This window comes from Lutjanus erythropterus, chromosome 11 (assembly GCF_056507025.1).
Source record: "Lutjanus erythropterus isolate fLutEry1 chromosome 11, fLutEry1.hap2, whole genome shotgun sequence".
Taxonomy (NCBI): domain Eukaryota; kingdom Metazoa; phylum Chordata; class Actinopteri; order Lutjaniformes; family Lutjanidae; genus Lutjanus; species Lutjanus erythropterus.
This window is the reverse complement of record NC_139327.1, coordinates 27,494,915-27,510,439: the sequence shown is the minus strand read 5'-3', so window position 1 is coordinate 27,510,439 and position 15,525 is coordinate 27,494,915. Positions and strand designations below refer to the sequence as shown.

Genomic DNA, 15,525 nt, shown 5'->3' with positions numbered 1-15,525 from the left:
CTGGAGAAGCTACATGTTTGGAGGGCCATGAAACGCACACAAAAATCAAACAGCTGAATCTAGAGCCAGTGTTTGGTTTGTCTGTTCTAGGCTACTGTAGAAGCGTGGTGGCACTTCCACTCTGTGGAAGAGGACCTGCGTCCTCTGTAGGCGGCTCATTCTAAAGCAACAAAAAAAAAAAGATTTTTATTTTCAGGTGATTATAAACTAATGAAAACATACTTATGAATATTATATTCCATTTGTCATAGTGAGGTCTCTCCATACTGTCTCAAATATAATGGAACTAAATGGCCATTGTGGTGCTTAAAATACAAAAACATACATACATACATACATACATACACTTAAATACCTGAACATTAAATGTCTCTTTGCAGAAATCATGCTCCGGTTCCTCAAAGTAAATTCACAGACTTTGTTGTAAGCAGTTTCATTTAGGAACTATTTTTTTCTGCAGTAGAATCTATTGGAACTAATGTCTTTCTACTTGAAAGAAAAGACATGAACTGCTCACAGGAAGGTCTGTAGATTATCGTGAATTACCAAGTCATGATCTCTGGAAAAGACATTGCTAGTGGGGTTTTCAAATGTATTCCAGTTCCATTATATTAGAGAGAAGTCAGACATCTCTACAGCAGGTATCTCCAAAACTCTGAAACTCGCACAAAAACAATTTAGATGGATAAATAGCACTACAGGGCAGAGAAAACTGTCCCGTTAAGTCTTTGATTGATTGTCCCTTTGACCACACAACCAAACTCTGCATATCATGTATGATAACAATTTAATCTTTTTTGATTTTTGGTGTTATTAAAGAAGTCCTGAAAAGGAGGAATGTCAGTTGATTTGTCATGAAAAACAAACAAAAGATCACATAAAAGCCTCTGACATAGTTCTCTGTCTGAAGCTCCTGTTGTCTTCTCGCTCCTCGCTGGGCTCATCGCTCAGGGAGTACAACGATGGCCTCTGCTTGTGCTTCTTCCTGTGGCCCGTCATGTGGGGCTGGAACAGCCGGCTTATCGAGTGCAGGCCCTTGGAGAGCTCCGGGAACAGGTCTACCTCGTCTTTCTCCTGCAGGCTCCTCTCCTGAACCTGCTGCTGGACTTTGGGTTCCCCCAGCATCTCCCTCACCATCCCAGAGATGCCCTTGTGCAGATAGTGGTAGGGCCTCTTCCCGCAGTTGTCCCTGATGCTTGGGTCGGCCCCGAACTCCTTCACCAGCATGGTTATGATGTACTCCTGGTCGTGCAGGGCGGCGATGTGCAGAGGAGTGTATCCACCGTGTGTTTTTGCGTTAATGTCGATGTCTACCCCTCCTTGCTTGGATAGATCGATGATCTTCAGAAGCATCTCGCTGTTCCCACACTTGGCAGCCCAGTGCAGGGCGGTGAACCCTGACATGAAGTCCCTCTTCTCAGCCAGCTGGCTGTCTCTCAGCAGCAGGCCGTACACCTGGCTCCAGTGGCCGGAGGCGCACTTGACCAGCCACTCATGCTCCGACTGCTCCAGGGGCACCAAGGAGGGGGCTCTCATCTCTTTGGGCTCCTCTGACACCTTCTTCGCTGCCCTCCTCAGCTGTGGGGAGCTCACGCTGCCGCCCGACTCCACTGAAGGAGTCCTCCTCTTGCTCCTGAAGGCGTCTGGCGTCGGACTTTCAGGCGAGTCTTTTAGTTTGTGGACCTCAACTCTGGTGGAGCTGGCAGGGATCCTCAGAGGCAGGGCATAGGGTTTGTTTTGAGTGCTTCTGGAGCAGTTTTGTTCAGTTGTTTCCGGCGTTTGGACCTCAAAATTCAGACTTCTTTTAATTCTAATATCCTTAATTTTGCTCCTTTGCAAAGCCAGCTGGATAGGAGAGAGTAATTCAGTAGGATTTTCATTACTTTCATTACTTTCCTCTTCCTGATCAGCTTCAGAAACAGCTGATCTCCCCCCTCCTGGCTCCTCGCAGCAGCTCTCTGTCTGCTCGCTCTGCGCAGGTGGGCGCTGCAGCTCACCTGTCAGCTCGGTCTCTTTATCCTCACTCTTTTCCGCACTCTTCTGGACACCGTCCACTAATAAATGCTGGTACATTTTCTTGACAACGACGTACCGGACACCGTCGATTTCCCTCACAAAGGCGACGTTGTTGACAAAGGTCTTGAACAGCTCTCTGTTCCGCTCTTTCTCCGCGGGATCGTCGCTTTCTATTGAACCTTTGAACTTCCCCACCAGGTCGGACTTCTTCACTTTGCCCCCCTCCGTTATCAGCAGAAACAGGACGGATTCCTGCGTTAAAGCCATCGTGAAAACTGAGGTCTGCACGCGGATTGAGGTATAAACTTGTCTCCTGGTCCACCTTTGTCCCGGTGACAGCACCTACAGTAGCCCTCCTCCACCTGGCCAGCCGATCACTGCTCTCCTCCCTCCTGGAGGAGTGTTTTTTTGCCGGGGAAAGTGCAGACGTGGATACGATTTGAATAATATATGCAGATGTTTCCCTGCAGGCAAACAGACTTTTCAAATGAACAGTAGAAATGCATCAAGTTGTTTATTGTTCTGTCATAATAAAAGTAAAGAATCAGGGGAGACCTGGGGCCAGTGTAACATATTTTTTTTTAAAAAAATCCTTCATAACTAACAAACTATTGAAGTGCACCATTCATTATTTGGTATTTGTTATAATTGTAACAGTGGTTGGGAGCAATTGTAATTCTAAAAAAAGGTCACATTAACTCAGTGTAAAAAAAAAAGTAATCATGTTCTTGCTGTAGCATCTAATAATGTTCCTCTTTTGTATTTATTTTTTTTTTGTGCTTTTTATTAAACAGGGATTAATCAGTGCACCTTAAAAAACATTATTGTGAATGTGACAGAGTCAGCCAAGAGGCCATTTTTCATCTGAAGTCCCTGGACAGATGTTACAAAGCCACCCTAAAAACAGAATATAGAATATAAGGTTAAATTTACAAAGTTGTTCATCATTTTTTATTTATAAGCACACAGAACAAAAATAAAAAGGAGAAAGAATATTAAAGTTGATAGAAGCATCATTCATGACACCCTAATACTGCATTGCCAAATATTATTTAATTTAATATATTTAAATATATCAGCACAGACAGACAGAGGACAATATGGTGCACTTCTGTTCTGGTGCTGACAGCCATTCTTTTAATGAGATTTAAATAAACTGTGTGCGTCCAGTTTTCTAACAGTTGCAGGATGGCGTTCGATTCCAGATAAAGAGAGAATGCAGACTGACTGAATGCACTTTTCCCGACTGGGATTATACAGTCCCCTCTTGCTGCACTTCTTGTGAACTGATATGCAGTTGTTCTTGTGTTGCCAAACTGTCTGAGTGGAGGAGAGGCCAAGCCACATCTTGTACATGAGACAAACATTCACATATTTAATCATGTTTTCCCAACTCAGTAAGTTATGTTTTTTTTTAAACATTGGTTAATGATGAGAGCAAACTGATTTTTTTGTTGAGGATTTTGGGTGTTCTTTTATGCGATGACTGAGTAGTGGTGCAAGCCTTTGACAAGGTTGTTTAACAGTAATTGATATAGGAAATGGGCTCTTTGTAAAATGTAAATAAAAGCAGGATGCAACTAGAAGAGGTCACTCAGTAGGGTGCAGATTAGTGTGAAATGTTATCATGATTAGCACATGAATTTGGAGTTTTAGCCAAAAAATGTGTTCAGTGAGGTCACCATGCTTGCAACATGTTTCAAAAAAAGTTGTGACGGGGGGATGTTTACCACTGTGATACATAACCTTTTCTTTTAAAAACACTCACTCAGTGTTTTGGAACCTAGTACCATAATTGTTGAAGCTTTGAAAGCAAAAATTCATTCCCAATTCTTGCTTGATTCATGACTTCAGGTGCTCAACAGTCCAGGGTCTCCATTGTACTATTTTGTGCTTCTTAATCCACCACACATTTTGAATGGGATACAGGTCTGGACTGCAGGCAGGTCAGTCTAGTACCTGAACTTTTTAACTACAGAACCATGCCGCCAAATTTGCTTTGGCTTTGTGTTGAGGAGTGTTGCACTTCAAAGAAATGGTACACAAAACATACATTGTCATGTAATGTTTAATCATTAACATCCCTAATATCAACACAGACGAACAAGGTGGCCATGTGGGGGCAGTTGTAACACAGTGTAACTGGCAGCAGATGGAGGCTGGCACAGTGAGCTGGGTGAGGTGGTCAGGGGTGCCTGTGGTCATTTCATCCTGTGGTAGAGGGTTTCTCAGGGATCGGGATGATTGTGGGGCATTTGAAGCCAGAGGACACTTCACACATCTCCAAGGATGTGTTGAAGACCGGCATGAAGACTGGGGCCAGCTGGTTAGTGCAGACTCTCAGACAGAAGGGTGACAAGCCAACTGGGCCTGGTCTTCTGTCTCTGAAAGAGCTGACAGATATCCTCTTCACAATACAATAATGATAACCATAATAACAATAATAATGCTACAACTTCTACCACTAATACTAACCATAAAATGATAAAAAATAACACAATAATGGTGGGCCTATTTGCTCTCACCTGTGACATGCAGATTGACACACAAAAATACTATTATGCTCACAATTAATATAATCTGAGCAGAACATTTTAATAAACAAACAGATTTTAGAATGATCAAAAAATGTTTGTTCGGCCAATCATTACCAGGCTTTTAAAACTCTAAAACAAGCCTATTTGATTGGCAGCCTGTGGGCTAAATTTCACCCTGTAAAAACCTCAGTCTGGCCCTTTGATCATTTATAAATATGTGAAAAAGTGTTAAGATTAATAATATCTTGGAATGAGAGACTGCCTAATTAGCTCATTATAGGGAATCTAGTAGAATCAAACTGAGCAAATGAAGATGCTGAATGTAACATTAAAACAATAAACTGCAATGTTTTTTTCCTGTGTCTTATTACATTGTTACCTTTTCCTATTATGAATGTGAGGAAAAAATAAAAAGGTTTATTGTTTTGCACATTTTTGGCCTGCTCCAAAGCATCAATATGACCCTTAAAATCCAAGGTCAGCCTCTAAAAACACACATATAAGCCTAGACAAATTTTATAAATGTTTAATGTAAACCAGATGCCAGCATAAAGCTGAAAACTACACATCCCCAGGGCACCTAGGCTACATACATGTTCAAAACAGTGTAATACATACAATATAGATACAGTGGTTTTATAACAAGAGTGAAATAGACGCAATATTGCAAACATTATCAGATGGCCTGCTCTGATTGGCTGACTCGCACTCTAGTAAAAACAATCTGTGACCTCATTAATGTATTTAAATATGAATGCCCTGTCTTGTAAACAGCACATCTGCAGCTGGCTACACTTGAAGTGATGTTGAGGTATTTTATGATCTCCGCTGCTGACACACATATTTCTGCTCTCCCCCTGTCGCTCTGCGTTGCTGCTCGCTCCTGTCCTGGCTTGCAAATGTGTGCAGCATGACATTCCTGGACTGAATGGGAGTTCCTGAGAAGTGGCCATATTGGAACGTATCTGTCCCGCCCAAAGATGCTACCTGAACGTCAAGATAGTTAACGTCCTGCTTTGGCGTGTCTACAAACGTTGACCGTTACACCACATATAAACGCTTCGATGCGACTTTAGACTGCTTCATATTCAAAATACACCATCTTTTATTTGGCATGTACGATTTTTAATTAACTGAAACATGTGCTAATTTAAAAAGTCGTGTGAATTAATTAAATGCATGACATCTGCATAGTGCGCCTGCGCAAAACTTGAGTCTCTACTGGACTCGTAACAGCTCTGTTTGACGACTTCTTTTTGTACTATCCCGTGCCACATAGGTAAATTAAATCGAACAGAATGTTTTGTACTCTCATGGAGTCGCAGCTAAAGTCGAAAGGAGGAAAATAAACGATTTATCCTGACTGAGCGAAACAGATGCGAAGTAACAGTGAGCCATCTTGTCGCCTGGCTGGTGGCCTCCCTGCCCAGTTACTGGCGTTCGTGTCTAGAAGGGATCCCCAGGTCCGCGAAAGAGCTCGCGAGAGCAATTATTTTAGCATAAACTATGGTCTTTTCCCTATCCACAACCAAATGTTTTCTGTTCCTAAACTTATTCAGATCTTAACCACAGCGTTGTCATATTATTTAACGCAATTAGGTTGTACAACACGCGCAAAGGAGAAACAACGTGTTGAAACATCGCGAGAGTTCCACAAGTCAACGGTTCCCCTTCAAGACACGACAGGTTACTAGCTCTTCTCCGTCTTGTGTCCCTCTCTTCCTATCTCTGTCAGCAGCTCAGTAGTTTAGCAGGCTAGTACGGAGAGACGAGGGCTGCTCCCTTTCGCCTCTGCTCAGTCTGCCCAGCACACCAACACCATACATTCCGCACCATGGCTGCCACGGACGTTGACGTATTTTCGGTAAGTAAAAACCACAGCCTTTCGTGTTTTTTTTTTTCTCTCTCTCTCATTTGGAGCTGAAAACATTGCAAGTGCAGCCACGGGAATGCTTGGTTGTGATTAGTAAAAGTGTGTGTGTGTTAGCTGGGTATAGCTGGCTAAGCCTCCCCCGCTTTTGAAGCCTGTAATGTGGGCTCAGCCGAGATGGTGGAAATGATTTGACTGTGATGGTGACTGGGTTTGTTTTAGTTTAAGGCAAATGAAGATGACGCTGCCATTGTGGAGTATTTTTTTGTCGTGACTTGTAACGTTTATTTTCTCTCGTAACGTCTCCAACGTCCCTCATGTGTGCGTTGCTGATGGGTGTAACGTATGGCACCATTCAGCTGCTCACTGTTGACGTTTTTAGAAGTGGCTGTGAACACTAAACATTTTGGTATCATATCCCAGTTTTGTCATTAATTTACATTAAAAACAATGACTATCTAGCAGATAAAAATGCCTAACAAACTTTTTCATGTTATGGCCCCCATCAATAGGTGCACAGACCACAATTTGAGAGACTCATCTCTGAGTAATTTTCTTTTCCTTTTTTTTTTTTAGGATTGAAGATAACCAAGTCGTCATTCTAAATCCATAATCAACTAGGATTATAAATTACAGTAAATCAAAATGACTAATCATGTTTCTTCCTTTGTTGTTCATACTTCCCAAAAAAATGTACTAAAACAACTTTCTTAAAGACAACTTTTGGTCCCCAGACCCCAGTTTGAAAACCCAAATTGAAGTAGGGCACCATTGCTTTAAAGTCATGTGCCACAGACACGCGTCAAGTGTGTAAAATTAACTTTTTTATCCTCTGGCTAAATGGCAAGTGAATGTTCAGATTTTACCAGCCACATAATTGATCAGCATTGTTTTTTTCTGGCTGGTGAGTGATAGGACTGCACAGTTAATCGAAATATTATCAAAATTGCATATGGCCAAGTGCAATGTTAAAATTGCAGAAGGAACGATAGGGTGATGAAGGAAAATGTCTGAAAAAAACAGCATTAAAATGAAGAACTGTAATGCTGCAGAGATAAATTGGACGACAAATGTAGTTTTCCTGATTTAGGAAAACATGTATTTGTTTCGCACCTTAACAAATGTCATATCATCATGATTTTGATTGTCTTTTCAGTGAAAATGAGATTTGTGATGCAAAAATGAGCATCCCTACTAGTTGTGAATCATATCACAATCCCAGTATCATTAAAAATAATTGCAATATGATTTTTTTCAAGTATCATGCAGACCTAGTGATTGCAGCAAATCTGTGCATATTTTACCTGCTGTAAGGTGCTTAACTCATGCTGCGTTCATATGTTCCTCGAATGGTCCCATTTCCCAAGCAGAGAAGTCGTTCTGACGATTTTGGTGTGTGCATGAGCTGTGAAGTTGCAGTGTGGAAACAGAATGGGCACTGTACTCATACATTTCCTTAAACCATTAAAATATTGCTTTACCTGACTTGTTATCAGACTTAATGCTAATAAATAACTTTTTAAACAAATCTAGGTCACTCTTCATGGACAGCAACTGAAAGCCTCAACCTAATACAATATTACAAATTACATGTGAGCCAAAAATCAATATGCAATACATGAATCAATAAAGAGTTACCCACCAAACATTCACTCTTGCGACTTGCTGAGTTATTGTTCCAACTTGAGGGGGCGTTCATGTGAGGGGAAAAGAAAATGTCAGTACGCTTGAGTATCATGATATTATGTTTTGTGACACCCCTAACCACTAGATAGTAGGGCTGCTATATATCTTCACTGTTCTGATTGCATAGAGAAGTAATTATTTAAACTCAGATTGTATGCATATGGTGGTATGTTCTTTATGACATGTTTTTTTTATGACATTTCCTAAAATCAGATTAAAAAAATAGCAATGTGTAATAATATATTGAATTGCAACCCCTGTATCTTGATTCAAATCATATTGCCACATTCTTACCAATTCACAACCCTAGTTCATGTGAATTTTTCCAGTGGGAAACACATTTCAGTGATTATTCTGACAGCACATGATTGCAGTATAATTTTTTGCAGTTCTGTTGTGTAAAACTGCAATACTTATGCATTTGGATAGCAATAACACAGTGACCTAAGTAAGTTCTAACAATGTGGTCTCATTTTAGTTTCCTGTTCAGGGCTGCAAAACTTAACTTGTGGTTCACTTTCTTGACTCATAATGTGATATTTACACATAAGGCCATGTCAGCTTGACCAACGAAATGCTAAACAAGCTGTGGAGTGTTTCTCTATACACCACCTTTGGGTATTACAGTAGTAGATTATGCGTACTTTGAGATGAGAGTGGAATGTATCCTGCATTTTTTTTCATAGTTACAAGCCCTGTCAGTCAGGTATAGGGGTGATGAAATACAGGCTTAAGAAAATACCAATAACATACCAAAGAATTTACACAACAGAGCATGTTAGGAATGGAAAACCAATATTATGGTGACGAAGCGATTGCACAGGAGGGGATTTGAATGGGGTGATTAACTTTTTGGCAGATGCTTGAAGAGATCCTTGCGGTGGTGAATTGGACAGTAAGCAGCACTGAGTTGCAGGGATAAAGAGATTAAGAACACACTATGGGCCACTCCTACTACCACTTATTGGTGCAACACATGTCTGCAAAGACAGGAAAGAATCCAAAAAGAGGGTGCACACAGTCACAGGATATTGCGCACTTAGCATTTCTTAAAGTTAGGAAGGTGTCCAAGAGGGGGTGCAGCAGGTTGCAGAGGATATTGCAGACTTGTGATTTGTAAAATGTCTCTTTTGGAATACAGAATTAGAGGATTGATTAATGAGAAAAATGCTGAAACAGGCTAGTGGATGGACATTGTTTGCAGCAGCACAGTCTGTTGCCTGACTGGCTGACTTCCTGTCCTTACTTTTTGGAACTAAGTGAGACCATATTGAACAAACTGACGTGCTCGTCTGGCAGTTTGTGTAAAGGGCACACTGTTAATTATGTGCAGCTATTGATAGGGATGTGTGGTTGGTTGCGTTGTTGGTCAATCCCATGCTGCTTTGGGTTAACTTTCTAGGCCAGAGCCACATGAAGCAATCAATGGAGCCAACTGTTGTTTTCACTCATTGATTGCATTAGAGTGTGTAGCGTGTATATGAAAAGATGTAGTTCATTTAAATGGTTACGTAATGAAATGCCCTGTAACATATTTTGCATGTACAGTGCTTACTGACCCTGAAGTGCATTGTCTTTCCCATGAGGCCTGCATGCATAAAATGAAATTAGCTTCATAAAGCGCTTAAAGGCAAGAGAAAGGAATGAGGAATTATGGGGCAAGTCACTTGCACTTTAAAACTGCAGCTTTGCTTGTTTGTGCAGATGCTTATGTTAACTTTTGAATACATTATCTATATATGCGCTCAAATTCAGTCTATATTTGTTCATTTTTAACACATTCTAGCACTAAAAACACCATTGCCAGTGCCTTTTCCGTGGTGTTCAGTTGTATGTGGCTCAGGTCAGCCCGCAGGTTGAGAATACTGTCTGTTGTGTGTCATCACCACTGATGTAAGCTGTATATAGAACATACAGGCCAGCACTGCCTAGAGGCAAACTTGTCAAATCCATTGTTGTAGATGAATATTTGACAGCTGAGCTGCAGCCCCTGTTTTGATGAGTCAATATATCCATCTATAGAATAGGTCAGGACTTCTCAAATACCAGTTCTGAGCCTGAATTATGATGCTTTCTAAGATTAAAATAGCTTCAAGATAATGTTGGCAAAAGCTGAATGAAGCGTTTGAGGCAGTAATGATTGTTTTGATGTTGTAATAATACACTATCAGCATGCTTCTGTTTGAATAAAGAATGGGAAGTTTGATTGTTGTAGCACCCAGTGAACCCATCAGCAGTCATGTGTTTTGTTTTAAGTTTGGCTCAGTCTGCAGCTCAAAGTACTCTAATTCTAATGTCTAATTTTCTTCACATGGGATATAGATGTGTTGTTTTATCGGTATGAACAGGAAAAGGGCTGCAGGGAGTCACATTTGTTCACGTCTGATTTGGATTCTGAACCATGCAGCTTGCACGAGGCATGTAAGCGAATGCTCAAATCAAGCTGATCTTGGCTTATTCACCCAAAACTAACTTGGCAGACAGCTCTAGTAAGGCGGACAACAAGAGAAGAAGACAGCAAATAGAAAGTAAAAGAAAGTGAAAGGCATTAATCTTGTACTTTGTACTTTACCTTGTAAATTCAGTCAGTCGTGATGCCTGTAAATGTCAATGAGAAAGTCACAGTGCAAGAAATCTCTCCTGTTACTTTCTCTGATTAGTGAGTCCAACACATGAAAACAACACATTTACTGCATCCAACAGGTCATAAAATAACAAATTTAATCAGATCTCAGATGTACATGTCAGATTTCAGTTAGTATCCATTGTTCCATTGATGCCCCATAGTAACCCACATAAGATTTTCTATTACTTACCTAAAGTGCTCTCCACTGGGATCCACATTTTTTAATTAAAGATTTTCCTAGTTGACTATATATTTTTGGGGCATGAAATGGTCTACCTGTTAAATGCTTATGAGAAAAGTGATAATGAGTCTGAATTTTTCAGAACAACCAGCAAGGAGACTGAACATTTTGTTAATTTACTTATTAACATGAAGGTTGATGTATAATTGCAAATTACCTTGCTACAAACCCGGTCCTCAGCTGTTTAATGTCTCCTGTCCCCATCTGAACCCACTGTGTTTTCGTCATGTCTCGAGCTGTGCTCAGCCCTGACAAAATGTAGCAAAAACTTTATTGAACCAATCAGGAAACGGTGCAAAACATTTTCAGATTGATCGTGCCCCTGGTCAAAGCCATTGTAAAATCACCTTGGTCACCCTGGCCTTTGTCGACTAGTAATTAGGTTACTAGCCAGTGGCAACAACAGCATAGCTAGAAGCAGTGTGCTGGTGACAAAAGGAAAGGTCTGTGTGCAGCAATCCTCTTTTGTCTTGGGCAGTAAGGTGTAGCCCCCTAACAAAGTTTGAGGTGGTTTAGTTTTGTGACTTATGAACAAAGACTTGGTCGACTGAGACTCTTCTCACTGGCTGACAGTTAAGTCGACTCTAAGGGGGCAGCCATAGTTAGTGGTCTGTGATCAAATCAAGTAGAGCTGCAACTAATTTTACTTTCATTATTGAATTAATCTGTGGATTATTTTCTCAATTAATCAGTTGATTGGTCTATAAAAATTGCTTTGGATCAGGTGAGCTCACCTGATCCAGAGAAGTTTTACTTCTAATTCATTAAAAACCCACAAATATTTTGGCTGGATGCCAATAACAGAACAGACAGAAATATAAAAATTCTTTCTTTTAGGAACAGACATTTTCCTCCACAGTTCAGTGATAGTAAGGAAACTGTGTATTTTTTGAAAAGCTCTGTAAAGATGAGTGAGCAGTACATCTGTCTCATAAAATGCTTCCTGTCTCCTCTCCCATCTGTCTAACTCATTTTTTGTCTTTCCTGTTCGGCATAAATGAGGGTGAGCAGTGATGTGGTTATGCAATTGTTGTGTATGAATGTATGAGAGAGAGAGATGGCATTTCGTAGATAAAAGGGAAAAAAATATTTTTCTCTTTGTGTTTGTGGATTCCTGATGGCACACAGTTATCATCCAGATCTAAACGGTCAACATATTTACCTTTACAACGTCACGCCTAGTACAGGGAGGGGAGGAGAGCAACCACAGTAGTACTCGAGGGCTAAATCTGTAGGTGTGGGTTGAGTTGACAATATTGCACAAACATTTTATCTATTAAGTAGACTATATTTCTTGTTTGATCACGTAAGGTGAGATGTAAAATCCTGTTTGCTGTAATTCATAATGAGCATTAATACAAAAAACCCTCTCAGGTCTCAAAAGTCTGATGCACCTGTACATGATTAAAATTGAAAAGACAACAGGCACTTTTGTAAATCCATTTGACATTTATTGGACAGGAAACACCAGCCAGCTCATTTTAAGAGTACTGAAAGTGTGTGTGGGTTTGTCATTGAGGCTATCATGTGGTCTCATCCTCTCACAGATGCTAAGTTGAATTAGGCCTATAGTGTCTCCAGAAGCCCCCACACCCATATCCGTTCTCAGCACTAAGTGAAGCTTATGTTGCTGCCGATGAGAATGCTTCAACAACTGCACACTTTTGTCAGACAACCACAGCAGGCCAGTGGGATGACTCATCCTTCAAAGCCAGTCGAGTATTTGTCAAAGAAGCCATGCAGATTAGGATACAAGGGCACATGACTGTTGCCAGTGTCCAGTATTAGTGTCAAGTACAAAATTTAAAAAGAAATAGGCAGAACACGAAGAAACAAAATATCTCAAATGGGGCTGTACAATGAATCAAAATATTATCGACAATGGAAAATGGAAAAAGTACAATACCCAACAGCAGAAGCTGCAATAAACGAAAAATGTGTGACAAAATAGCATTTTGATGAAGTACTATTGCCCTGGCCTACAAATCTTGTTCTCCAGATGTGAACAAACATGTTCATTCCTGTATAAGCATATGCATGCACCCTGTGCACAGGTTCATGTCAAATGCTGTATGTTTGTGTCATATTGTATGTGTTTTATATATTGTCCTTTGTGTTTTTATTCTTGCTGAAACACAGTTTGACCTCTGGGACAAACAATAAATTTAAATTGGACTGTATATGTATATATGCACAGAGACATACACATATGACCACATGCATGTTTGCCAGAATAAGCTACGATTATAAGAAATCTTTACGATAAAGGTGAGTTTAAAGAGCTACTTAAAAGACGTGCAAGTCTGAAATTCTGCGGCAGCTCATCCCACAGTAATGATGCCCTGACAGAAAAAGCTCTGTCCCCTTTAGTCCTCAACCTTGCCTAAGGAACCACCAGGAGGTTACTGGCAATGCATCGCAGCCCAATGTGACATCTTTAATTTGCACTCTGTCAGACTCTAAGTCCAAAACACAAAGATACAAATAGTCTCACAGACAATTTACAATCTTATGACACAGAGAAAAGTAGCAAAACCTACCATTTAAGAAGATGAAATCAGCAAATGCTTGGTGTTTGTGCTTGATAAATAGCTTAAATGATTTATCTATTATCAGAGTAGTTGATTTCTGTTTCATAAGGCCCCCCTCTGATCTAGCCAGTAAGGGTTTGACACTAAGCAGTCAATACAATACATGACATCTCCAAAAAAAGCATGTATCCATTGTAAATTCTGTCTCAGGCTGTTTTGATTATAAATGTCTCAATAACAATAAATATATTACATATAGGAGGTGAAAAATCCTCAGTGAAGTGATCAAAGGAAAAACATATACCTTTGTCAGACTATAGAATACCACCTAGCACCAAAGCCCCTTTAAACTTTAATGTGAAAACAAGACATTTAAAGGAAACCAGTCCTACACAAAGTGCACCTCGAGTTATAGTAAATATTTGAAGCCTTTTCAAAGGCCTTTCCTCTGTATTTCACCACATAAGCATCAGCTGCAGCGGTGTGTGTCTCCGTCTGTCAGGTCACTGCTGCCTGTCAGGTGGAGGCTCACTGAAGCAGACACGAACTGCAAACACAAGTCAGGTGGGAGCGGAGGCCAGAAGGCGAGACACTGGGAAGCTGAAGAGTGGATAGAAAGACAGCACGAGGGGGTCTGCAGCAGGACAGAGTGACTGATAGGAGAGTTTCAGGTCATGTTAGGACTGCTTACCAAAAAATGTTCCTGTGGAGTGAAGGGTGCTTAAAACAGATCTTTCTTTTTCCCTCAAGTTTATGTCAGTTTGTATCTGTGTCACATGTTTATTTAACCTTTCGGAAGGTTGATGTCTCAGCTGATGCCTTACTTGCCTGCTGCCAGGGTGCTTACTCATTTTTGTGATGTTTTAAGTGCTTCTGTTGGGTTGCAGTTTAAAGACTGGGGTAGCGCTGAAACAGTTAGTTTAGATCAGAGGTTTTCAAACTGTGAGTTGTGTGGGAGAGTTGGAGAGGAGGGCGGAGGGAGAGATGTGAGGCAAAGATACGGTGCGAGGTGAAAGGGACAGGTGTATTCTGGTGTTCTGAAAACAAGAGGAAGTCAGTTATTGCAGTTTGGCCCATTGATTTGGCCTGCTTATCAGCAGGGTCAGCAGTTGGAGCTGCATCAATGGCTGTGACACACAGCTCATGGAGGCAATTAAAGCATGTCAACTAGAATAGAATATATCTTTGTCCACCAGGGTGGAAATTCGTCTTTGCCTTGCCAAACACAAGAAACATAAAATCCTTAAAAACAGCCTAGCAGTTATTTAAACAAACACATAGGCAAGGTCACATTACACTTTAAAAACTGTTCATGTCTGTGGCTTGAATCTCATCACACTCTGTAGAATTAAGAATATTGATGGAACTTGAGCTGAAGGACCTCTTAAGTACATTTTTAGTTGCCACAGGAACTGTAGTGTCTCCTGAAGTTCAAAGGCTCAAATTGGCTGAAGAGAGAATGGGATGTCTGCCAGGATACTCATCACCTTGTTCCATGTCCTTTCTGTAAAAAGTTTAGTCAAAGGCTTTTGCGGTTTGCCAGTTATTTTGTTTGCCACTGACACAGTCCTTGAAAGTTTAGCCTATTCTTAGATCTACAGTTCAGGTAACCATACCAGACAGGAAGGTAAAAAGTTTAAACACTCTCAACAATGGGTATGTACACCAGTTCTAAAATCTCCTGACTAATACAGATGCCACTGAATTTTCTTAGTTACTGTCAGCATCTTTTGGAAATCTACTCTACTTTTCAGAGAAGCTCTCTCCTGGGAGTCCAGAGATGTACCAAAGTATTTAAAGTTTTCGTGAGGTTTAACATTTTGGCTATCAAGTAAAACTGGCTCTTCTTTGGGTCATCATAACCCAGTCAAATTTGAACACAAAAATGATACACATATTTCTAGATTCAGTATGACTGAGGACTGGTTCATACCCTTCAACACTCCGACATACACTGGCATACGCTGACATCTGCGGACACCATGGATACTTATATTAGTTCTGTTAATACTTTTTTG

The 15,525-nt window shown here is 40.5% G+C and overlaps 2 protein-coding genes across 3 annotated transcripts in view; one reads left to right on the top strand and one right to left on the bottom strand.

Moving 5' to 3' along the window:
* Positions 1-363: 363 nt before the first annotated feature.
* Positions 364-2,383, bottom strand: sowahaa (sosondowah ankyrin repeat domain family member Aa). The gene has a single exon (XM_084730355.1). The coding sequence runs from the start codon at positions 2,281-2,283 to the stop codon at positions 874-876; it is 1,410 nt and encodes a 469-aa protein (XP_084586481.1). The 5' UTR covers positions 2,284-2,383; the 3' UTR covers positions 364-873.
* A 3,882-nt stretch (positions 2,384-6,265) lies between these two features.
* septin8a (septin 8a) overlaps positions 6,266-15,525 on the top strand; it is a 53,926-nt gene continuing 44,666 nt past the window's right edge. For both annotated transcript variants that reach the window (XM_084729851.1, XM_084729850.1), the window contains exon 1: positions 6,266-6,417. In XM_084729851.1, the coding sequence (XP_084585977.1) occupies positions 6,388-6,417 (30 nt within the window). In that variant the 5' untranslated portion in view covers positions 6,266-6,387. The remainder of the gene's footprint in view (positions 6,418-15,525) is intronic.

Bases quoted from the DNA above. Each gene is read 5' to 3' on its own strand.
- sowahaa (XM_084730355.1), bottom strand. From the start codon at position 2,283: ATGGCTTTAACGCAGGAATCCGTCCTGTTTCTGCTGATAACGGAGGGG.